The sequence below is a fragment of the Gopherus evgoodei genome, chromosome 13, assembly GCF_007399415.2.
Source record: "Gopherus evgoodei ecotype Sinaloan lineage chromosome 13, rGopEvg1_v1.p, whole genome shotgun sequence".
Taxonomy (NCBI): Eukaryota; Metazoa; Chordata; order Testudines; family Testudinidae; genus Gopherus; species Gopherus evgoodei.
Window position 1 is genome coordinate 15,850,856 of NC_044334.1, and position 25,073 is coordinate 15,875,928.

The following is a 25,073-nucleotide window of genomic DNA, read 5'->3' on the forward strand; positions in this document are numbered from 1 at the left end:
TTGGCCAAGTCCAGCATTGAAAGGAAGGTTCAAGTCCCAGTCTGTTGCAGCAGGCCCACCAAATGGTTCAACGTACTCTAGCCCAAGAAGAAATAGTCCGGTGCTGGGCAGCCCAGGGAAATATGGCAATGTTGCTTCATTTTTTCCAGATCTTGGGAGTCCTGGGCGGTACAGTCCAGCATATGCCAACAATATACTGTTGTTAAAACTGCATCACTTGTCAAAACCTCCTTCCCATTAGAACATAACTCATCTTCCTGGGACTTCAATTATATTTTTATTTTAAGAGTGGAGGGAAAAAATTGTAGCATTGCTAAGGTGACATGAGGAAGTGTCTTTGGCTATTTATTTATCCTCATTCGAGGACAAATTCACATTTTAAAAAATAAATGTCTTTACTTCATGTACCAGATAGATTACTGGTGATTTGCAAGAAGTTAGAGAAGTTCTCTTATCCAGTAGTTATACAGTGAATAACCCTTATTCTTGTTAACAGTAGAGCAGTGATCTGAACCTTTCACTTAGTGATTCCTGCTAGAAATGGTGGTGGTTACTGTAGGCCAAATGTGATAGTCAGAAGGAACCCAGAGATGCATTTTTATCGCCTGGATAACTTTGAAGCATCTTATCAATAAACAGAACTCTAGGTTAAAGGGAAGTCAAATGCATTCATATTTCATTTACAACAGGAAAAAAAATCAAATTAAAGAACTGAAAGTTTAACGTGGGCAGTTACCTCTTCCCTGTTCGAGTACGAATTTGACTCCCCACTGCCCAATAGACAACAGTTCAGTCTAAACACTAAGAAATGTCTAAAATGAAGATCAGCCAGAGACTTTGAGGGGTCACTTCTCATTCTGAGGATAATAAAAACACATCACAGATTTGGAGTTTTAAGAAAAGGGGCACTATAGAATTTAGTGATTTATGGTTGGGTTAGTTTGAAGATAAAAGCTCAGCTTTTTCCCCCAAAAGCTTTTGCCATTTGCAGACTTCACTAGTAATTACACAAAAGCACATCAGCAATAATTTAAGTAAGTTTACCAGTGATGTATGTGAATAGTTCAGTTTAATGTGATATATTATGGGGCTAAACAAAAACTCATGAAGTGGTTTCTTATTTCCTAAATGTTAAAAGGACTAAGACATTGTTTTTATTGAAATACAAATTCTTGTCTGTAGTCAAGATACAGTAATTACCTTTTTGTTAGCTACAATGAAAAATAATTTCTCAGTATTCTTCAAGGATGAACCCTTGTGATAGTGCTATATGGAAATGTTTCTAAACTTGAAACAGACACACAGAGTGTAGATTTTGATAGTTCTGTTTTTGCTTAAGAAAAGGCTTTCAGTAGTGTAATTCCCTATTATAGTTTCTATCACAGAATTAAAAATAATCTTTATGATAGACATCTGGTCAAAGGTACCAGAGGCATGGGAGTAGAAAACACTACTCCCCATTGCAAGGAAAAAATAGAACCTCAAAGAGCTTTTGTAAGATGCATATGTAGCTAAAGGAACCCTAACAGTAGCCGGGATGTCATAGTATATTGTTAGCCAACTGTGGGACCTTTATTACATCACAGAGGCTGGATTAAACTCAACAAGATATGGCTGCTTTGGTAGCTATTGCACACTAGAGTAAAATGACTGTTTCTGACACACACACTGTATACTTCTGAATATATTCATTGTTTGGTACAAACTTCAAAACTGCACTTAAAGCTTAATAGTGCCTTTTTGTAACATTTTTAAATTAGCATTTTTGTTTGTGGTTTTAAAAGTGGCATCCACTTACATGAGACTTTAAAATGTAGTTTTTCCCCTCCAAGACTCTGAATGGAAAAGTATTCTAAAGGTTTGTTCTAGAGCTTATTGTTTTGATGAAATTGCAATTACAGATGTATGTTTTGGAACTGTGTTTATAAGTGGTTTAAATGGAAATTATGTATTGATTCCTATGAGCTGAATGTTAGAAATGAGCCACTACCTTCTAACTGACCACCATTCAAATATAATCCACCCAAGTTGCTTTATTGTGGAACTCGCCTCCAAAAAACAAAACAAAAACAACCCTATTTTATTGGTAACTTTTCCAGTTGCTATTAATCTTTGTTGCGGGAGGAGTCTGTATCACACATACATTTCAGTTGCTTTAACTTCTAACTTATTAAAAATCCATTTCCCTAAACTTTCTGGACTGTGTGTAGTAATTATCCAGCCTATCCAGCTCATTGCTTAAATATTACACATACACAGGTGGTGTGTATGTAAAAGCTGAAAACATGTCACATATTACTTGTATTGGTGTTAAAATACAAACCTTAACACTGATTACTGCATATATTTTTTTCCAGTACTTCCAACATCGGTGTGTGTCTGAGGCAGCTATGGGCCTCTAGATGATGGACATGCCCACTTACATTGCGGATATAGGCTCTACATTCCTGTTTAGAAATAGCTTAAGAAAAACATTGGTAAAACAAAATCAGGAGATTGAGAAACTGATGCTTTAGTTTGTCCATTTCTTTTATACTTTATTTGTATTCAAATGCAAATTTCTGGCACAAAAACTTCTACCAGTTTGTAACATTTGTTTGGGGTTGTGGACGGGGGTCTGGGAGAGAGCATTTTTTAGCAACAAATGCCTTATTGAATTTGCATTTTAGTCAATGTGGTTGTATTTAAGTAAATTTATAATACATGAACTTCAGTTTATTTAAAACTATAGCAAGTTGTTCATTCACAATGGGAGATCTTCTAGGAGAGGTTGAAGACACTATGGGCTTGGCTACACTGGCACTTTACAGCGCTGCAACTTTCGTGCTCAGGGGTGTGAAAAAACACCCCCCTGAGCGCTGCAAGATACAGCGCTGTAAAGCCTCAGTGTAAACAGTGCACTCTCAGTGCTGCAAGCTACACCCATAAAGGATGTGGTTTACGTGCAGTGCTGGGAGAGCTCTCTCTAACCACACTCACACTTCAAAGCTAAATTTCAAGTGTAGCCATACCCTCTAACTCTAGATTAGGACTGTTTGTTTAGTTTTTAGTAGTTGACCTCTGACAACAAAAGACCCTTTGCAAGCATGACTTTAAAATGCTGAGGTTTAGCTGCTATTCTTTCTATTCAAAGTAAACACGTAGTTAAGGTGTCCTAGGGCAATAGGTGGATGGGAATATGTATCCATGTTGCAAAACTGAAGTAGCTTTCCTTGAGATACCATGGTTTCATTTCTATGATGAAATTTAATTGGTGCCTCAATTTGGGACATGAAACTATAGGTTTGGAAAACATTTCACAACCTGAAAGATGTTTGTCTTGATTGTTGACATTTAAAAGAAATACCCATGTTTGGGGGGAGAGATTTATGCTCAGATCAGAGGGGGGTATTTTAATAGTACAAAATCTGTACTCTCTAAATAAGGCTATTGCCAGCTTAATTTTGTCTTATATGGATTTAGTTATTTTGATTTTAAAGCTTAGTGCCAATACAAATGCTGATTTCTGTACATGTGCAAAAATGTGTTGTATGTGCTCTTGCCTTCCACCCTGCATGCATTTATGGTTCTTTCAATATTGTGTATGTGATGTGCTGGAATAAAGTGCACAAAATATTCAGCAATAGACATTCTGCTACTGATTACATAGGGTGGGGGATTTTTAAGATGCCCATATATCTGTAGAACACAAGCATATGCTGTTTCAGGCATTTGGTTCATGATCTAACACAAATACCATTAATAAAAGCAACCTATTATATTGGAGGGATTAAATGTAGAAATGTCATGCTACTTCACCAATACACTTCCCTCTTAGGGCTTGCAGTATTTGTTCCAAATGTGATGACTGCTACACTCAAAGGTACACACAGAGACCACTTGAATTTTTATTCAAAATTTAAAAAAGTTGACAGTTATTCCAATTTCTTGCAGTGATTGCTGAAGACCATCTGCCATACCCCTTTGTATATGAAAAGTTTTGTTTTTAGTAACCTGTTTCATTAAGCCATCTGTCTCTGTTGCAGTTGGAGCAATTTAAACAGCCTGGAAAAAGTTCATGGTTTCAGCTGCACAGTTTGCTAGGCAGTGTTTCTCATGATTAAAATTTCATATTGGCTCTGACAAGGCCAAGGTGAGTACCTAGCATTTTCTTCAAGAAAAGCTTGTGTTGTAAAACGTCCAGTGATTAGCATGATCCTTGTTCTCACCTGACTACATTAACTTCCCACACTTATTTGCTATTAAAAAAAATCAGTCTAGCACCAGAATTTTGCCCAAACTTAGCACTCAGGGTTGGAGTGTCAAAAGGTATATAGGAATTGACAGTGTCAAAGTACCTAACTCCCTATTTGATAAGCTTAGTCCAGGGCAACATGAAGCTCAATGGAGGCAGACTGCTTGTTAGTGCTTGTCTTATGCAGGTAAGCTTTGAGAACAATCTACTGCAGAGCCCTCTACTAACTGACCAGTCTGTCACTACCCCAAGCCCCATTCAGGCATAAGGACAAGGATGTATAATAAAACTGGCTTACCATTTACTTTCCTTCTGGAGCAAGATGTGTGAGAGATACTGTTGCTAGGAGTATTTTTCAGAATAGGGGAATGAACTTCTAAAGCAGGGAGCATTAAACTTAACACCAGAGCTGTATACTTCTCTCCTCATTTTAGTATGCCTGCTAAACACACACATGTACGTAACTTCAACCGGGAAAAGCACTAGTATCATACTCCTCTCTAGCATAGGAATCAGTTCACCAAAAGCTCAATAAGGAAGAGTAATATTCACTTTACAAGCAAGTGGTGCTCTCAAATAGTTGAGCACAAATATCCTTTCATCAGTCTTTTCGTACTCCACACCTCAGAGCAGGGAGGTGCCACTCTTCATTGTATGAAGTGATTAAGTAAAGTCCATAGAACCCTGAAGAAATGCACATTCATCTTTTTTGGACTGAAAGGCTTAAAGTACAATTTTAAAACAGCATTAAATAGAAATTTAGTGGTACAATAGTTGGATGTACTAGTGCAGAGAGACCAGAAACAACTCCCAGGTGGCCATCACCTGCACAGACTCAGGTGCGTGTGATTTTATCTGGAGGCATGAATCCTGTGTCTCCAAGTGTTCTAAGTGCCACTCTGCCACTAGGACGGATCACCAAGTGGGTTATACTGCCATTATTAAGGGACATCCGAAGCCAGCCTTCCGGAGGGAACTGTAATGCTCTGTTTAAAAAAACAAAAACAATTAGTGTATGGTTTAATCTACAAGCATATGTGAAGATTAGCATGCATCTGACAGCACTCTTGTCTATCATTTCTTCTATCTATCTCTGAGAGAATCACCACTGTGAAGCTGTACACTGGTGGTTCCCAAATTGGGGGCCATGAGCTGTCAGTATCCAGCATTTTAGTAGTGCTAAATATTAGATAAAAAGTATTTTTAATTTATAAGGGAGGTCTCACTCAGAGGCTTGCTGGGTGAAAGGAGTCAACAATACGAAAGTTTGAGAATCACTGCTGTACACCAAGCAGCTCACATGCAGAATCTCTGCCTATTGCTATCTTTGAAGCGTTGATACTGTGCAGTCACAGCTATAAATTCAAAGTTAACAGGAAAGCATATGGCTTTGTTAATCAGTGGCCACTCCAGCAGGCTTTTATAAGAGTGCAACAGATGGGGATGATTAATGTAGATCGGATTAGTTCAAATGGACATGGAAAGCTTTAAAAAACCTGTTGTCAGGAGCACTTTGAGTAACCTAATAAAACAAGATGACAGCTGCCCTAGATTCAAGACCAAGGAGCCAGTAGACAAGTTTTCAACTTTGGTTACAATCTTTGAAGTGAAAGATAGTTAACAAGCAGCTGATGCTCAGGGAGGAAATGACAAACTATATCATGCACTTGATGTAGAGGCTGTTGTCTAGCAGTCCGTTCCCAGCTCATATAGGATAGGTTGTCCCCAAAATTACTAACTGAAGATGGCAGCAGTATTGGAATACTATGCCAGAGTAAGACTATAGCTTTGACTGCTGCAGGCCAAACCATTAGTGGCCACAAACATCAAGACCAATAAAAGGTATTTTATATTGTGTCTTCCCAAAGCGTGCAAAAATGTTTTGCAGCAGAGGTCAAACTAATCTTAAACTACATTTAGAGGTGGGGAAAGCTGGGAGGGAATGAAGTGAAGGGAAGCCACAGGATAATTTAAGCAGAGTCCTCATCTGTGGAGAGTTGGTAGGTAGAGAAGGCCAGAGCTTGTAGAGAAAACTGGTAGCCGGGTACAGAGTGGTAGGTAAAGACCTAAAACTATCCCTCCCCAGTTCCTGAGCCACCTTGATGCCCTAGCAGTAAGATTCCCCCTTATCCCTACCCCCACATTAAAATGCTTTAGGAAAATTAATTTATTTAGGTGCAGGAATCCTGAACTGCTGACACAAAGGTGCTAGTTCTATTTTAAGGCAATATGAACCACTGGATATGCATGTAATCAAGGCTGAGTCCAACTGAAAGCCACCTCAAAATACATGCATAAAGTTAAACTTTCTATTACTCTACCAACATTCTGTATTCAAGTTTCTCTTGACAGCAGTCCATGCTTGAGTTGTGTCAAAAATCAGAGTAGCCTAGGAGAGTGTTAATGATCTGATGTTAATATAAAACCTAGAAAATGAGTCCCAATTCTCAGTAATCTGTACTAGTCTCTCATTTTTACTTCAGAATTAATTCAGTGTGGATGTTGAAAATTATTTTAAAATCCCTTTTTCATATCTGTAGATTAATCTTCTGATCATATGTTGTAAGCACAGCTGCTCAGAGAACCAGGCACTCATCCCCTCCACTCACTTCAAATCTGTTAACCGATTTCCTAGCTGTAATGGACTAGAGACAGTGCAATGCACTAACCCAATTTAAAAAGGGTTGACACTTAAACATGCAGATGGGTATTTGGTCCCTTATAAATTACCTGCAAACTATGTAGCGGATCACGTTGGCATGGCAAACAAAAATCTCATAGCTGTCCTCTTCCTGCTTTGCATCAGCCCTATGAATATAATTTCGGAAAGCAGCCTCGATACGAGCCCCATCTTCATAATACTGCTGATGACAACAGAGTTTGTAATTAGACACTGAAACAGATCAAACCAGCCCAAGAAGCTACCTGCACCTTCAAAATGGGGTGCTGCTTTAGGCTACGGCCACACTACAGCTTAAGTTGACATAAATTATGTTGCTCTTGGGTATGAATTAGTCACCCGCCTGACCGGCATAATTTATGCCAACATAAGCACTGGTGTGGACAGTGTTATGTCAGCAGTAGAGCTCCCACAGACATAGCTACTGTCACTCACAGGCTGAAGCAGAGCAGCTATAATAGAGACCTTTCTGGCTGTAAACTCTCTAGTGTAGCCATAGCTTTAGACAGTTCTAACTTCTTTAGGGAAAAAATCCTCAAACTTGGCCAACTGGTGAACAGAACACTGCCAGATTACTAAGGGGAATTTAAAGTTATGAGCAAATATTTTAAAACATAGGATAGGTAAAAGGTATGGAGTCATCCAAGGCCTAGGATATACAGCCTGCAAACAAACAATAAGATGTACAGTTGATTAAAGAAAGTGTGGAATATGCAGATTATATATTAAAAATATAAACTTACTACAGCTTCTGGTTTCCAGTGAGATACTGGAGGGACTGGTTCTATAGGTGCTCCCTCCCTTAGTAGGTCAGTACTAATTTTTTTGACCCCTGGAAATGAAGTGCACATTCAGAAAGTGAAGTAAAAGCCACTTTTTAGGCCAGTTCACAAACAGGCCCACATAATTTCAGTCAGTAAGAAAGCCCTTTTACATTTATTGCAAGCTGCGCATTTATTCATATTCTGTATATTCAAAGAAACTTTCAGGTCACCGCAAAAAAATTAAGTCCAAACATTATGGTCTTCATGACTTCCCATCAGGGACTGCAAGTGAGGCACTCCAAACCTAACATGCTCAGTTACCTATGGAGCCAAGTTCATCCTTGTTAACACCAATGAATTTGATCCAGGAACACCTCCATATAGGCTTGCACACTAATGCATTTTGAAGAGCTGCCTTTATTATGTTGTGAATCTGAAACCTTGTATATATATATGGCAGTTTAGAAAAATATTTTAGTATAATCTTGGATATTTGTCTACCAACTGAGATATGAATTCTTGCAGCCCTCAGACAATTAAGGATCAGGTCAACAAAGATTAGCCTACGTGTGGAAAACCACCCATCTTAATGCATACAGTTAAAAAGTGTACCTCCCTTAGTCTGAAGGGAAGTCTTTGTTTTGCTTAGAGCATGCGTTTCATTTTATTAGACCTGCATTCAAGGATCGCTATAACATTAGTTTTAAGTCCATTCCTCTTCCCTTCTCCCTCTTTTGAATGAGCCATGCCTATCAGTCAGTGTTCCAAGATGGACCTACTTGATCTTACACAGATACTTGTAAAACCAATAAGGTGTGTCAGGTTTTGTCTGTGATCACCGCGGGGTTTTTTTCTTCACACATTTCAATGTGAGGCATTAGAATTAATCTGGGCTCTCTTGCCACTAACCTAACCCAAAGGTTAGGACCAAGTATCCTCACCACCGTCTAGAGGCAGGAGTGAAACCACACCTCAGAACAGCTGCTATCTTTATCCATCACCCTTTCAGTATGCCACCTTTGCACACAGTGGCATCCAGTACACACTTTCCATAAAAGAGTGGCTAACCCAGTCACAACACTGTCCTGTATTCATTCCACCATGCTCTTGTAGAAATTATAGTTAGCATTCACTCCCTTTCAGCAGAGTTGCGCTCCTAGGCACAGGTCTGTGGCAGTAAGCATTCTTGGTTACAAGCTAACTATTCCAGCTTTTCCTCCTAAGCATTCTGAAAGTACAAAGAGCAAACTGCCAAGGTCTCCTACACAGTAAACATTCATGTATCGACTACTTAGAGGGGTCAGCTCAAATCTTTAAATTGCAGCTTCATTTCTACTTCATCTTTATGAGTATTTCATTTTTAAATTTAAAAAGTTAATTTACAAAGTGTACATTGGTCTAGGAAATGGCTACATTTCAACTGAACACTACATGTCAAAAGGTGCAAAAGAAGGAATCATAAGACAGCATTATGCTATTAAACCCCACTTACCTGGAAGATGCTTGCTGATGATGTCGGTTGTTTCTGTTGCTCTGGTCATAGAGGAGTGGATAATTGTATCAAATTTCAACCCCAAACTTGCCAGCCTGTGCCCAGTCAGCTCTGCCTGCTCACGACCTTAACAGTGAGATTAGCTATATAATAAATTGCTGATATTTTGCTCTTTATATTTAACAAATATTAGCTCATCATCCTTCTATGTCAGCCCCAAGAGTAAGTAATGCATCCTTCCTTCCAGCAGACGATGCTTTTAGCAGTGTCACCACCAAGAGACCAGACTCGCTAGCTGCCAAGTTCCAATTCACGTTTCACAGGCTGAAAGGGATTTCTGTTGGTCAGGCCAGATCCAGTTTTTAGCTTTTGAGTCTCCACTTCAATGGGAAACACTGAAGAGAGGACCTCACCCATTAGCAAGGTCCTTGCTTCTTAAATCCCACAAGGTGAACCACTTCCTCACTGGGCCCATGCAAATAGCTGTTACTGTAGCTAGGTGTTCAATTTGCCAGTCACTTTCTACCACCCCTACATTCTAGGAGTGCAGAAGGAGGAGTGTGTGCACGTCTGGTAGTCCTGCTAGAAACAAAGGCTGCAGATATGTTAGCCTGGAAGGAAACATGCATTAGCCACTAATTGAGCTTCCTCATATAAGATGTTAGTTGTAAGATTAAGATAAGTTTCTACCTAGTATCCCAAAGTACTTAAAATCTTAATTAAGCATAGATGGATAGAAGGGTAGATGGCTGAAAGAGACATACGGCTAGACAATTGCAAAGTCAAGAATATAAGCCAGGACTCTAACTACTGTTATTGTCTCATCAGTTGTGTATTTAATATATTCACACTTTTAATCAAATTTGCTTTTGAGCATGCAAATTAAAACTCAAAGCATTCACATTAACATCTGGCACCATGTTTCTTCTTCAAGTGATTGCTCATATCCATTCCAGGTAGGTGTGCGCGCCGCACATGCACGTTTGCCGGAAACTTTTTTTTACCCTAGCAACTCCAGTGAGCCAGCAGGTCGCCCCCTAGAGTGGCGCCACTATGGCACTAGATATATACCCCTGCCGGCCCGCCCGCTCCTCAGTTCCTTCTTACCGCCGTGTCGGTTGCTGGAACTGTGGAGTGCGGCTTGCTGTCCTCCACGTACCTCGCTCTCCTGTACTCTGTTCGTAGTTTTATAGATAGTTTGAAGTAGTATATTAGTTAGTTGTTTATTATATATAGTTGTTTAACTTGTTTGCGGGTGGGCCGTTGCCCTCCCGGCGCCCGGCACCGGGTTCATGCCTGGTTCGCCGGGCTTCAAGCAGTGCTCGGCATGCAAGAAGCCGATGCCGACTAGCGATCCCCACGACGCGTGCCTCAAGTGCCTGGGGGAATCGCACATCAGTGAGAAGTGTCGTATATGCAAGGCCTTTAAGCCTCGCACAAAGAAGGAGAGGGATCAAAGACTCCGCGCTCTCCTAATGGAAGCGGCACTGACTCCGGCACCAGCGGCGCAACCGGCCACTTCTACTCCGGCACCGGACCGCGCTGGCACCGGCAAGACTCCCCGGCACCGTCCATCCTCGGCACCGGGAGCAGATCCAAGACCCTCGACGTCTGCAACATCATCGAGGCAGGCTCGAGTGGAACGCCCGGCATCTACCTTGGCCGCGGCACCGCCTGCAGGGCTGCTGTCGACTCCGGGTCCGGAAGGTCCATCGAGTCCAGCTCCTCCTAGCTCCCCCTTGAGATCAGGGGTCGAGCTGTTAGTCCCATCTACGCCGGAGACCTTTGCCTCGGCACGGGACTTGATAGCGCTCACGGAGCCATCGCAGCCTCAGACCACAGCACCCCCGGGACGGGTAACCTCCAGAGGCAAACCGATGCTGAGAGCGCTGTCTCTGGAGTCCCGGCACCGTTCTCCCCGGCGGTACCGGTCGCACTCGTGGCGCCGATCGGCATCTGCACGGTCCCGGTCTGGCTCCTCTTACCACCAGCACTGAGACTCTAGGAGCTGTTCACCTCGGCGTTCAGCTCCTCGGTCGACCTCCCGGCACTGAGCCGGTGGTAGGTCCCGATCCCGGTCGACCTCCCGGCACCGCGTCGGTGGCAGGTCCCGGTCCCCACTGCCATCCCGGCACCGCGCTGAACGAAGGTCGCGGTCCCGCCCTCGGCACTGACCTCAAGGCAGATCCCGATCTGGATCCCGGCACAGACTACCACGCCGGTCCCGGTACCGATACAGGTCGCGGCACCGATCCTCGGCACCAAGGAGAGCATCGGCGTCGGCATATAGAGAGGTCTATCAAACTGGCTCAGCGCCTCCGTGGCCTTCAAGGGAACCATCCGTGTCCTCTCAGGCAGAGAGCGCCTATGCGTTGGGCCAGGACAGACACTCGGCCCTGTTTCAGGACCCTCCACCTCAGGAACGAGGGCCTCAACAGTGGGGGTTTTGGACCCCATGGGCGTACTGCCAAGCCCAGGGTCCACAACATATTACTCCCCGCCCTGCGGTGGAACGCAGGCCACCTGAGGCAACGGTGTCTAGACCCCCTCCCTCCCCAGAAGCAGAAGACAGGTCCAGCCACCAGGACCCAGAGCTCCCTCCAGTGACAGAGGTGCAGCCTCAGACAGAACCCCCTGTGGACGCTCTGTTGCCGGGGGTTTCCTCGTCGTCTTCTCCGGATGAGGCAGTGGCAGGTACCTCGTCCTCCAGCCCTCCCCCTCTAGATCTTAGGGCACATCAGGACCTCCGACGAGTGGCACAGAACCTGGACATTCAAACAGACGAGGTCTCTGAAATCGAGGACCCAGTGGTGAGCATCCTCTCCGCCGATGCGCCCACCAGAGTGGCCCTGCCTTTTATCAAGACTATTCAGGCCAACGCCGCTACTATCTGGCAGTCACCGGCCTCCATCCCTCCGACCACTCGAGGAGTGGAAAGGAAGTACATGGCCCCCTCGAAGGGCTATGAGTACCTGCACGTTCACCCGACACCCTGCTCCCTTGTGGTCCAGTCGGTGAACAACAGGGAGCGCCACGGTCAAGAGGCGCCGGCACCCAAGTCGAAGGAGGCGAGACGGATAGACCTCCTGGGCCGCAAGGTCTATTCAGCGGGGGCGCTACAGCTCAGGGTCTCGAACCAGCAGACCCTCCTTAGCCGCTACTCCTTTAACTCTTGGGTAGCGGCGGGAAAATTTGCAGAGCTGTTACCACAGGACGCCCGCCAGGAGTTTACCACCATCCTGGATGAGGGCAAAAAGGTAACGAGGATCTCGCTACAAGCCTCCTTAGATGCTGCGGACTCGGCCGCTCGGACCCTTGCCTCGGGGCTTACGATGCACCGAATTTCCTGGCTTCAGGTCTCTGGCCTTCCGCCAGAGCTCCAGCATACTATCCAGGACCTCCCCTTCGAAGGCCAGGGCCTGTTTTCCACTAAAACAGACCCCAGACTAAAGGACCTTAAGGACAATAGGGTCATAATATGGTCTTTGGGGATGCATACGCCTGCGACACAGCGCAGGCCATTCCGGCAGCAGAACCAACAGCAGCAGCATCGGCCGTATCCTCAGTTCCGTCCGCGGCAGGACCTCACTAGGCGCCGCGGCAGGAACAACCGACGCAGACAGTCGGGTGGCCAAACGGGGCAAAACCAAGGCTCCGCCAAGGCCCCTCCTGGACCCAAGCCTTCATTTTGAAGGTGCGCCCGAGGGCGCAGTACTAGTTTCCCCTCCGGATCCTTCCCCGCAGTTTTCCAACCGTCTTTTTCCTCCCGGCGCGGACCCAAATAACGTCGGACCATTGGGTCTTGCGTACTGTGCAGGCCGGTTATCGCCTGCAGTTTTCATCGCGCCCCCCCCCACCATCCTCGTCCCTCTTCAGGGACCCCTCTCACGAGCAATTCCTCCGTCAGGAGGTGCACACGCTCCTCGTCAAGGGAGCCATAGAGGAGGTTCCAGAGAGCGAGAAGGGCAAGGGGTTTTATTCCCGCTACTTTCTAATCCCCAAGTCCAAGGGGGGCCTCAGGCCTATCCTCGACCTGCGGGAACTCAACAAGTATATGGTGAAGTTGAAGTTCCGTATGGTATCCCTTGGAACCATCATCCCATCCCTGGATCCCAGAGACTGGTACGCCGCCCTCGACATGCAGGACGCTTACTTCCATATCGCCATATTCCCCCAGCACAGGCGTTTCCTCCACTTTGTGATCGACCGCCAACATTATCAATTTGCGGTCCTCCCATTTGGCCTCTCTACGGCCCCGAGGGTGTTCACGAAATACATGGCAGTCGTCGTTGCACACCTCCGGCGCTGCCACATTCACGTGTTCTCCTACCTCGACGACTGGCTGATCCAGGGCACATCGGAGCTGCAGGTCCGCGACCATGTCCGCAGGATCAGCAGCCTCTTTGCTGCCCTGGGCCTCGTGATCAACGTGGACAAGTCTACTCTGCTCTCCGCGCAGAGGATAGAGTTCATCGGGGCCGTTCTGGACTCTACCCTAGCCAAGGTCTTGCTACCCTTGCCCAGGTTCCAGTCGCTGTCGGCCATCATTCTGCGCTTGCAGCCGGCCCCGCTGACCTCTCTAAGAACATGTCTGGCCCTCCTGGGCCATATGGCGGCCTGTACGTTCGTGACAGCGTATGCCCGACTCCGCATGAGGCCTCTTCAATCTTGGCTCATCGCGCAGTACCAGCCGGCCAGACATTCGTTGGACACAGTTGTCACCGTTCCCCAAAGGGTACTGGACTCCCTTCGGTGGTGGCTGAACCAGTCCGTAGTCTGTGCGGGGCTCCCGTTTCATCCGCCCCAACCCTCGGCATCCCTGACTACGGACGCCTCAGATCTGGGCTGGGCGGCGCACTGCGACACCCAAAGAACTCAAGGCTTGTGGACCCCTCAGGAGCTGGGCCTCCACATCAACATACGGGAGTTGAGAGCGGTCCATCTTGCTTGTCAAGCGTTCGTCCATCACCTTCAAGGTCGTTGTGTCGCGGTGTTCACCGACAACACGACGACCATGTTCTACATCAACAAGCAGGGCGGCACCAGGTCCTCTCTCCTATGTCTCGAGGCGATGCATCTCTGGGAGTTTTGCATAGCCCATGCCGTTCACCTTTCCGCCTCCTATCACCCGGGAGTACGAAACATTCTAGCGGATCGACTGAGCAGGTCCTTCCGCTCGCACGAGTGGTCCCTCCGTCCAGACGTCGCCCTCTCACTCTTCCAGAGGTGAGGTCGTCCCCGGATGGACCTCTTCGCGTCCAGGGAGAACAGGAAATGTCGAACTTTCTGCTCCTTTCAGGGTCGGGAGCCCGGGTCTATAGCGGATGCCTTCCTGATCCCATGGGCGACCCACCTGTTTTACGTGTTCCCTCCCGTTCCGCTGATACACAGGGTTCTCCTCAAGGTGTGCAGAGACAGAGCCCGGGTGATTCTCATAGCTCCAGCGTGGGCCAGACAACATTGGTACCCCATGTTGCTGGACCTCTCAGTAGCCAACCCAGTTGCCCTGCCCCTACATCTGGACCTGATCACCCAGGACCACGGCAGGCTCTGTCACCCAGACCTTCCGTCTCTGCACCTTATGGCATGGCTCCTGCGTGGTTGACAGGCTCCGAGCTACGCTGCTCTACCCCGGTTCGGGAGGTTCTCCTGGGCAGTAGAAAGCCTTCCACCAAGGCTACTTACTCAGCTAAGTGGAAGCATTTCTCCTGTTGGTGTTCGGAGAAAGGTCTTCTCCCTATGGAGATTCCCATCACTACTATTCTAGACTACATCTGGTCCCTCAAGGCCCAGGGTCTGGCGTTGTCGTCCCTCCGGGTCCACCAAGCGGCTATCTCCGCGTTTCATCCTGGAGTGGACGGATGTTCCGTCTTCTCCCACCCTATGGTGGTGAGATTCCTGAAGGGACTGGAGCGTCTCTATCCACAGATCCGCCCTCCTGCCCCTTCATGGGATCTCAACCTGGTCCTAACTCGGCTCATGGGTCCTCCATTCGAGCCGTTAGCTACTTGCTCCCTGCTCTCTCTCTCATGGAAGACCGCCTTCCTAGTGGCCATCACCTCAGCTAGACGGGTGTCAGAACTACGGGCCCTCACAGTAGATCCCCCGTATACGGTCTTCCATAAAGACAAGGTGCAGCTGAGACCACACCCTGCCTTCCTTCCCAAGGTGGTCTCAGCTTTCCACATTAACCAGGAGATCTTCCTCCCCGTCTTTTTCCCAAAGCCCCATTCGTCCCACAGGGAGCAACCGCTCCACTCGCTAGATGTCCGTCGGGCGCTAGCATTTTATGTGGACAGGACCAAACTGTTCCGCAAGTCCCCCCAGTTATTCGTGGCGGTAGCAGACCGGGTCAAGGGGCTACCGATTTCCTTGCAGAGGATATCTTCCTGGGTTACCTCCTGTATCAGGACCTGTTATGACCTGGCCCACATTCCGACAGGCCGTGTGACTGCTCACTCCACCAGAGCACAGGCATCATCGCTGGCTTTCCTTGCCCGCATGCCAATCCAAGAGATTTGTAGGGCGGCGACCTGGTCATCGGTCCACACATTCGCTTCCCATTACACCCTGGTTCAGCAGTCCAGAGATGATGCAGCCTTTGGCTCTGCAGTGCTCCAGGCCGCGACTTCTCACTCCGACCCCATCGCTTAGGTAAGGCTTGGGATTCACCTACCTGGAATGGATATGAGCAACCACTTGAAGAAGAAAAGACGGTTACTCACCGTTGTAACTGTTGTTCTTCGAGATGTGTTGCTCATATCCATTCCACACCCGCCCTCCTTCCCTACTGTCGGAGTAGCCGGCAAGAAGGAACTGAGGAGCGGGCGGGCCGGCAGGGGTATATACCTAGTGCTATAGTGGCGCCACTCTAGGGGGCGACCTGCCGGCCCACTGGAGTTGCTAGGGTAAAAAAAAGTTTCCGGCAAACGTGCACGCACGGCGCGCACACCTACCTGGAATGGATATGAGCAACACATCTCGAAGAACAACAGTTACAACAGTGAGTAACGGTCTTTTTCAGCACCTGAAACAGCATCACACGTAGAAAATTACTGCCCTTTCAGGAAAAAAGGGTATAAAAACCACCAAAGATGTTTACCACTCCTTTTTTAATTAAACAGCTACAGAATTCTAGTCAGTGCTACTTACAGTTTCTGATATCCAGACATATGCATTATCCAAGTACAGATTAATTTAGGTATCAGTATACAAATAGAGTATTAGTTCTCATCTCAACAAATGGGGGTTTATTAATGTAATTCCCAGCAGCCTCATTAGAGATAAGGGTGAAGCAAGGAGCATATATAATGATTCTCTAACTAACCACTCCAACTGAAAAGACACACTCAGGAAAGCCAGAGAAAAAAATCTAGTTACCAGCTACATGAAATGCCATTTAGTTATTTTCATCACCATAGTCAATAGGTGTGGCTTTCATAAGAAAATCCCACATAGAAACCCTTTCCCAAGACTTTATGATCCAGAATAGTCATCCTGAGTCTTGAATTTAGCTCAAAATTTCAGCCAAGGGAAATTTTAAAAAAATCTGCTGTGAAAGTTTAGCTCAAAGTCTCAAAGGAATCCAGTAGGAAGTTTTGGAAACATGATTACGGCACAGGAGGAGGCATGTTTGGTATATGCATAAACATGCATTTTATTTATAGGATCATAGGGGAGAAGACAAGCTTATTTTGGCCTATATATGTTCAAAGGATCCAAAATCCTAAGTAGGAAGTTGGCAATAGGATCCAGAGCAGAACTGGTTGCTTTAACATATGAGATTAGTGACAGACAAAGAATCTCTTTTTCTATGAAGCTGCACAATTGAGTAGGGTCCTAGTTGCACATACCCAGTTGGGTCAGAATTCTGTCTTTATCAATCCGACCATCCACGTTGTACTGAGAATGGCGGATAAGGAATATGTGTCTAGTAGCTTTTGCTTTGCAGTGATCTAGGCGGGAAGCAAGCTCTTCTTCCCCAGTCTCTTCATTTTTCTTTTTCCGGTTGATAAGAGCCAATGGTTCACGTCTAAAAATATTAAAATAAGTCATTTTTATATGTGGCAGAATGGTAGGGGGAAAATGTTACAAACAGGGACACCTGTCTCAACTGATTTCAGTATTTGGAGGATTTAAAGATTTTTTTCCCCCCCAATTATGTTAAACGTTTTATCAAACATTTTAACTCTTCTCTTAAAATACCCCAAAAAAACATACAACACATTAGAGTTTTACATCCAATCTAGCTGACGCCAAGCTAGCACCACCCTCCTACTTTAGACTCATGCTATTAGTCAGAACATAGTATGGTTGTAATTTAGTTCTCAGGGGAAAAAAATCCCTATAAACACTGGTAAGGGATTCAGCCATACTTTGACAGACTATTACTCCTGAGGGGATTCTGTGCAAAAAAATTAAAAATTCTGCACACAATATTTTAAAATTCTGCAAGTTTTATTTGTCAATAAATAAATACAGAAGCTCCAGCATGGCAGTGGGGAGCACAGGCCACTGGTTGTACGAAGGTGGGAGATCACCCTGCAGCTCCCCAACCCCTGGGACACGGATTCAGTGGTAAGGCTGCACCTGACCCTGACATAGCACAAGGCCTGGGCCTGCCCCAGAATCACCTTGGGGCCCAGCCCCTCTGTGCCAGACACACCAGGTGTGGGGCAGGCAAGTTTAATCAGGCAGGATCCATGTGTGGGGGGATCCAGGTGCGGGGTGAGAGGATTCTGTGTGGGACAATCTGGGTGCAGGCAACTCAGTGTGGGGTCTAGGTGTGGGGGATCTGGATGCATAGAGGATTTCGGGGGGGGGGGCTCCAGGTGCAGAGGCAATGGGACTCTGCAGGGGCTTCCAGGTGAAGGTGGTTGGGGCTAAGGGGAAGGGTCTGGATGTGGGTGGGGGTCTCAGCGGGGGTCTGGATGCTGGGGAAATGGGGCTTGGTAGAGTGGGTATCTGGGTGCAGCTAGTTGGGAGTCAGTGACATGGGGGTCTGGATGTGGAGGCTCATAGTGGTGCAGGGGGTGCGGGGTGGGGCATCAGGATGAGAGTTTGAGTGAAGAGAGCTCAGTGGGGGGGTGGTCTGGGTGCAGGGGTTGAGGTTCAGTGCAGTGGGGTTTAGGTATGGAGGGCTAAGGGAGTTCTGGATGTACCAGGTGAGGCTTCACAGGGGTATCTGGGTCAGAGAGATCCAGATGCACAGGGGTGGGTGGATGGGGGAGCAGCTCCCTGGACAGTGGCCCCTCCCCCCACAGCTGAAGACTGATGGAGGCAGAAAGCAGGGGAGGATGCTGAGCTTTCTGCAGCTGGGAAGAGGTTTCTGTGGGTGGGTCTGACACAGCCCCAGCTACTCCTTTCCTGCCTCCAGCTCGGCCAGGACTAGCAGCTGATCCAGGCTCAGGGTAGGAGCACTGGCTGGGGTGTCCCCAGCCCTGTGGTGATTTAACTCTCTGTTGGCTGCTTCAGGTGCCTGAAACGATGTACCTCCGCTGCTAGGCAGTGGTGTGTGACTGCTCTTGCAGCTTCCCTTTACTTCCCTGTCAGAAAGTCATTTTTCTGTGGGGAAGCAAAGAAATTTGTGGGGAGCATGAATTCTGTGCGCACACAGTGGCGCAGAATTCCCCCAGGAGTTCTTTATGGCCTATATTAAAGTACATCCAAGTTACATTCCATTAGTCTGGAGGACAGGAGCACAAGTGAGAGCATCTTTGAAACATCTGATTATTAATTTTACTCTTGCCTATTGAGTAGTTACCCTTGGGTTTCCATTGGAGTGTGAATGTCAATTTAGATGGTATTTTATGCTTAGAGAAAAAGAAATCTGAATAGAAGATTCAACAAAATCTTAATTTTACCTGTCCAATCTTGGAACACCCTATTCCCTACTTGATTTTTAAATTCATTAGTTAGTATCAGGTCTCCCACTGTTGTATTTTCCGACCAGTTAGTGAACTAAAATTATGAACAGTAGGTATGGTGGAGCAACAAATTCAGAAACAGGACTCACAGACTGAATCAATTAACTAGGTAAACTCAAACAATGCTAGTTCCAGACAGCATAACATCAATTTTTGCCTTACATTTGATTAACACAGATCTACATTTCTAGAAGAAAAAACCCTGCTTGTTTATTTAGCTTCTGGCCAGTGAAGCAGGATTGCTAAGAATATGCTGGTTCATAGCAACCTGTATCAGGAGAACAAAATGATATCCTGTGTTTGTACAGAGATTTAATTCTTTGTTATTGTTTGCTAGAAGCATTGGCGAAGGGACACTATATATTTTTTACCTTTTCTTTGATATGCTACTGTACTAATTTTAGAAATAATTAGACATGGCTCGAAGTACTATTCAGATATAATGGAAATTCAGAGTTGAGCGTACACTAACCCACTTCTTACTAGTGCAACACACTGGATGTCACTGCAGTATTTACATATGCAAGAACCACCACTGATTGAATCCCCCTGCATAAACCAGTTACAAAGGTGCAGGTAGAGCCTGCAGTGGGACTAGGATCTTGTAGGACCTGCTGCCATAATAGTGACAGTGGTTAAAATGTACTTTGATGCGTGCAGGATTGGGTGGTCAAAAAAATCCCAACAAAACAGACTGTGGTAATTTGCAGAAAAACATTTTTTTAAAAGGTTTTAAAACAAATTTAAGCAACAGAAAGAAGGATTTGAGGTCTGTCGAAGGAGTTAAAGTATTTTTTACATGGTTTAAGCAAGTTTTTTTATTCTTTTAGTGGTAAAAATTGTGTCTGATTTCTATTTATATATAGACTATATTAACTGATGGTTTCGGGTGTGGGGGGATTAGCAGCATGAGGGAATCTCTGTTGCATGATTTGCAGGGGGAGCAGGATAAAAATGTAAGAAACAATGCATGAGTGGGTGGGTATAAAACTGAGTATTCGAGATGGGACAGGAGCTGGATTAAAAAAAAAATAGTCCGATGTGGGGCTCTACGGGCAGGCAAAAATAGTTCTTATGAACCCTTGTATATAGCATTACAGGAAAATCTTTAGAGAACAGATATAGTCTCAACCCTGAATTTTCTTACTGTCCTATTTTTAGGTCGTCTGTATCTTGACCACGTTCTGGAAAGAATATTTACAGAAATATGCTAACATGGTTTCACATTTCAGCATTGGCAGAATCATTAAGCTACTCCTTGAAGGTCCAATACTCCTGTGGATCTGTAAAGATGCAGAAGTGGCAAAATAAACTTGGGCATTTGCATCACCTATATGCTATAACTGCATTAGCATTGTGTGTGCTAAGCTATGCGCTATAATAGTATCTGTTTAGCCAATCTATGTTCAATAGTTTAATATTATTCACATAATGAAAAGCATATCTACCTGTTATAGATATCAGCTACCCAAGAAAGCCGTTCCTGCACAAGTACTAGAAGAGTTATCAACTCTGAATCTTGTTAATTTATAGGAGGGAGGGGCTGTTTGTGCAAATTTAGCACTCGTTGAAGATGACAAAGATGTGCTGAGATCTAGACAGCTTCCCTCAAAACCTTACCAAAGTGCTTCAACCTTGAACCTGGACAAACCACCTTTAAGAGTGAAAGGAAAGTTCAGTCATCGTGGTCCAGTCAGTCCTTTGTTTCTCTGCAGAGACTATCTACAAATCTATTGTCCAAACAGCCTCAACAATGCAGAGGTGGCTTTTACTGATGTGAACTAGACCAAAACAAAATTCAGATATAGGGAGGCAGGAGGAACAGGCTGAAAGATACTCCATTTTACAATTACTTCAGCAATCTCCAATTTACTTGTTTCCAGCAGAAAACAATATGAGCGGAGAAGACAGCTTTGTGCTTTCAGTTTACTAGGTCAACCCCCAGGCCCTTCCTACAACACCTATTTTTAACTTAATTTTAGTGCATCTATTTATCCTCTAGTTAGATCCCTCTCCCCCACCACACAGCTACTTCAAGCCTCCTCTTTCATTCTCTCTCACACTGCACAAAGTAACCCTCCTGCAGCTCATACAGATTAGCCCTATTGCTATCCTGCTGCCAATACCAACATTGCACTCTACCACCATAAACCCAGCCCAAATCTTCCACAAAGTAGTCCTCATGGTCCTGTTTCTCCACCAGACACACAGTAGTCCTCTCCATCTCATACAAATCCTTTTACTGCTACTTCCTATCTCGACACACACAAAGTAATCCTCCTCCTCCTCCTGATCCCATAGCACACAGATCAATTTCTTCAGTGCATTACATATTTTGCTTCTTCAGTTAACACTCATCTAGTCCACTAGTACATGGACTCTGGCTGAATAAATTTAGTCTGGTCACAGAGAGTTGCTGCTTAACTGAACTGGCTGTGATTTTTATAATCGACAGCCCCTACGAGTAGCTTTAATAACATTTGATCAATATTTTGATTTGATAAACATACTGCTCTACTAAATAAAGAATGAGACTCATATGTTTTTAAAAGCTGAAGGATTTCTCAGGTTGTTTCCTCTTCTCCAACTGTAAGGCACTGGAAGAAACATGCCCCATAATGAAGATTCATGTCTATAATATACTTTACAGGACTACTTTTGTTCTACTAGTGGACTGTCTTATAAAAGATGCATGGGTAAGACAACTCTGCAAGGACGGTTGTCAAAAATTCTAACAGATTTAGAAAGCTGATCCTTCTGAGGAAGAAATCAGTGTGGTGAGAAATACACAAAAATTAAAAACCCAGGACAATTCTGATATATAACCATAAAGCAATTTATGTCTCAGGGAGCAACAGAAATATCAGTAATTTTAAGAACAAATCCTAACTAGATAGTCTAGCTCAACATTACCTTCTTACTAAATCAATCTTTAGGTTTTAATGCATAGGAAACTTTTAAAACTACTCCAAGAAGTTTGCATCTTGATTGGGTTCCTTTATGAACTTACATTTTTTCCTTCAGAGGCCTAAAGACCAACAAATTTAAATCTGAAAAAGGGCCATTCTCTTCTAAAAGTCTTCTAAATCTGACTGGACAGGTTTTTTTTTTCTAGCAGGCATAAGTAACAGTGCTCAGGGTTTCAATTCCAGCCTGATTAAGTGACATGCTCCTGTTTCAAAGACAGTTGTCTTTTCATCCCTCCGCCTATACAGGTCTAGATATCATCAGGATAGATAAAAATCAATGATTTTTAATTGGATTTTTTTATTTAAAATCAGATTTTTTGATAAAATGCCTTTTGAGGAAAGAAACCTATCTAAAGATAGGTTTTAATTAAGATACATTATAGCTCAAAGATATCTTATGGAACAGGGATTATAAATTCTAATTCTATATATTAATGTAATGCTTAAGAAAAGTTTTTAAATGAGTTCCAATAGTTAATGGATTAGGGATCCAATCTTATGGGGTTCCAGGTGCTTGTGCATAGATTTAGGTTAATCTTTCTATCTACTCAATGGGACTCAGTGCTCAGTCTAGAAGATACCATCAGAGATGCTTAATTTTGCAGTTCTCAAATTCTGGATTTGTGTCTCCATAGATAACATGCTTGTTAACAGCAAAAAGGTTTTTAAAATCAATACATAATATATAGAGGTGAGAAATAACAGACCTCAACCATATTGTCCCTCTACAAATTTGTGTACATAGAGTCAATCACTTAAGCCCTATCTAAAAGTGCAAAGTTTCAAAGACATCAATGAATAGAAGACTGTTGAGTGCGGAATAGATCCGGACAAGGAGAAGAAGTCTACAGATAAATGTGAGAAGGGAGGGACAGGCAGTAGAAACAAAAATGAAACTGTTTGAGCAGCATATTCCAGAAGTCTTGAGGTCTTTCTGAATGTAGCCTTCATTGATTTGAGATCTACCATACCATTCTTCACTAGAAGGGAAAACCTATAACGGCAGCAGGCTGTAAAAAAGACCCAGTTTGGGAATAAGAACAATTTAAGAAATACATGTTTGCTGATGATGTTTTAAAGAAAGTCACACCAGTGAACTGGTGGAAGAAGTCACTTAAGCCCTTGGATTCAGAGACTGTTGAAGTGATAATCTCATTTTTAACAGCAGTAGCTTCTTCTACAGGTGTAGAAAGAATATTTTCTTCCTTTGGACTAAGTCATTCCAAATTGAGAAATTGTTTGGGACCTGAAAAAGCAGGAAAGCTTGTTTTTCTTTTCCAGATTATGAACAATCAGGAAAATCACAGTGAAGATGACTGAGTTAGCTGCAGAAGCCAATATTTTAAGTTTCTCATGTTGGCCTGGCTGACATAGTCAATTTAATTTTTGTTTTTTAAAAACAAAAAAAATTCATTTAGCTATTTTAGTTTGAAACAATTTTAACAAAAACAAACCTGATTTTAAAAAGCTTGAATGTTTAACTAAATTCAAAAATTCATATGCTTGTTTTGTTAAAATATTTTGTTTGCTGTTGAAGAAAAAAATCCAGAATACATAATGTTGTTGTTGTAGTTATATAAAACAATTTAAATGTCTGGTGATGTTCTCCTCCCAATACAGCATGGCAAGAAAATCCTCCAATTATTAATGGTTAACCTGTTGAATTGGAGATAGTTCACCTCCCAATGACTTCATAAATATTTGCTTCAGTTACCTTTGGTAATTTAAATAACCATACAAGCATTCATTTTCTGATATAGCTGTAAAATTAATCTGAAAAGTCTTCTAAATAAATCACTTTAAAAATGTATAGTGTGTACCTTCTAAAAATGAAATCTACATCTATCTCTGAGTTATGAAGAATATGTATTAAGGTCATACTAACCAACAAGAATGCACTTTTATGTAAAAATCCATGATTAAACTGAGTCTTCCTGACTAGTGATTTAAATCATGATATTTACAACTGGATATAATTGAGACCAATTAGCTATTCTCACTGCTCTTGCATGTTGCATCTTTAAAGAGGAGAATTCCTGATGATTTACTTATTAATAAGTTATTCTTAGGAGACTCAAAGAAAGATTTTGAGTCCTCATAAGACGACTTCAAATCACATAGTGCCTTAAAGCACTGCCTTTAAGAAGCTGAATCAAAGTAACTGGAAACAATTTGAAGGATGACAATTCTGAAATAAGATTTTTCCTTAGATTTTTTCCACACAGATTTCTAGTTCTCATTTTCCATTAAATAGCAGCTCCTTCAGGTAACAAAAGTAACATTCTATATGGAGTAGAGATAAGGCCAGTCTTATTTTAATTAGACGCTTTAGTTCTCAGGCCTGGTCTACACTACATGTTTAAATCGATTTTAGCAGCTGTACCCGTCCACACAACGAGGCCCTTTATATCGATAAAGGGCTCTTTAAATCAGTTTCTGCACTCCTCCCCAATGAGAGAAGTAGCGCTAAAATCGGTATTACCATATCGGATTAGGGTTAGTGTGGCCGCAAATCGACAGTATCGGCCTCCAGGCAGTATCCCACAGTGCTCCACTGTGACCGCTCTGGACAGCAATCTGAACTCAGATGCAGTGGCCAGGTAGACAGGAAAAGCCCCGGGAACATTTGAATTTCATTTCCTGTTTGTCCAGCGTGGAGCTCTGATCAGCACGGGTGGTGATGCAGTCCCAAATCCAAAAAGAGCTCCAGCATGGACTGTACGGGAGATACTGGATCTGATCACTGTATGGGGAGACAAATCAGTTCTATCAGAGCTCCGTTACAGAAGACGAAATGCCAAAGCATTTGAAAAAAATCTCCAGGCTATGATACAGAGTCCACAGCACAGTGCTGCGTGACATGCGCAATGGAAAGCCAAAGAATCAAATGGACACTCATGGAGGGGGTACCAAGGACTCCAGCTATCCCACAGTCCCTGCAGTCTCCGAAAATCATTTGCATTCTTGGCTGAGCTCCCAGTGCCTGTAGGGTCAAACACATTGTCCAG

General features: G+C 44.1%; 2 protein-coding genes across 4 annotated transcripts in view; one reads left to right on the forward strand and one right to left on the reverse strand.

Moving 5' to 3' along the window:
- The window catches only part of ANKLE2 (ankyrin repeat and LEM domain containing 2), a 33,507-nt gene extending 31,293 nt beyond the window's left edge, over positions 1-2,214 (forward strand). For all 3 annotated transcript variants that reach the window (XM_030583130.1, XM_030583128.1, XM_030583132.1), the window contains exon 13: positions 1-2,214. In XM_030583130.1, coding sequence (XP_030438990.1) covers positions 1-241 — 241 coding nt within the window. In that variant the 3' untranslated portion in view covers positions 242-2,214.
- An 835-nt stretch (positions 2,215-3,049) lies between these two features.
- ZDHHC8 (zinc finger DHHC-type containing 8) overlaps positions 3,050-25,073 on the reverse strand; it is a 245,272-nt gene continuing 223,248 nt past the window's right edge. The window contains exons 11-15 of the mRNA XM_030583134.1: positions 17,024-17,202; positions 9,171-9,296; positions 7,658-7,746; positions 6,965-7,098; positions 3,050-5,220 (exon numbers count right to left, since the gene is read on the reverse strand). Of these exons, the coding sequence (XP_030438994.1) occupies positions 5,070-5,220; positions 6,965-7,098; positions 7,658-7,746; positions 9,171-9,296; positions 17,024-17,202 (679 nt within the window). The 3' untranslated portion in view covers positions 3,050-5,069. The remainder of the gene's footprint in view (positions 5,221-6,964; positions 7,099-7,657; positions 7,747-9,170; positions 9,297-17,023; positions 17,203-25,073) is intronic.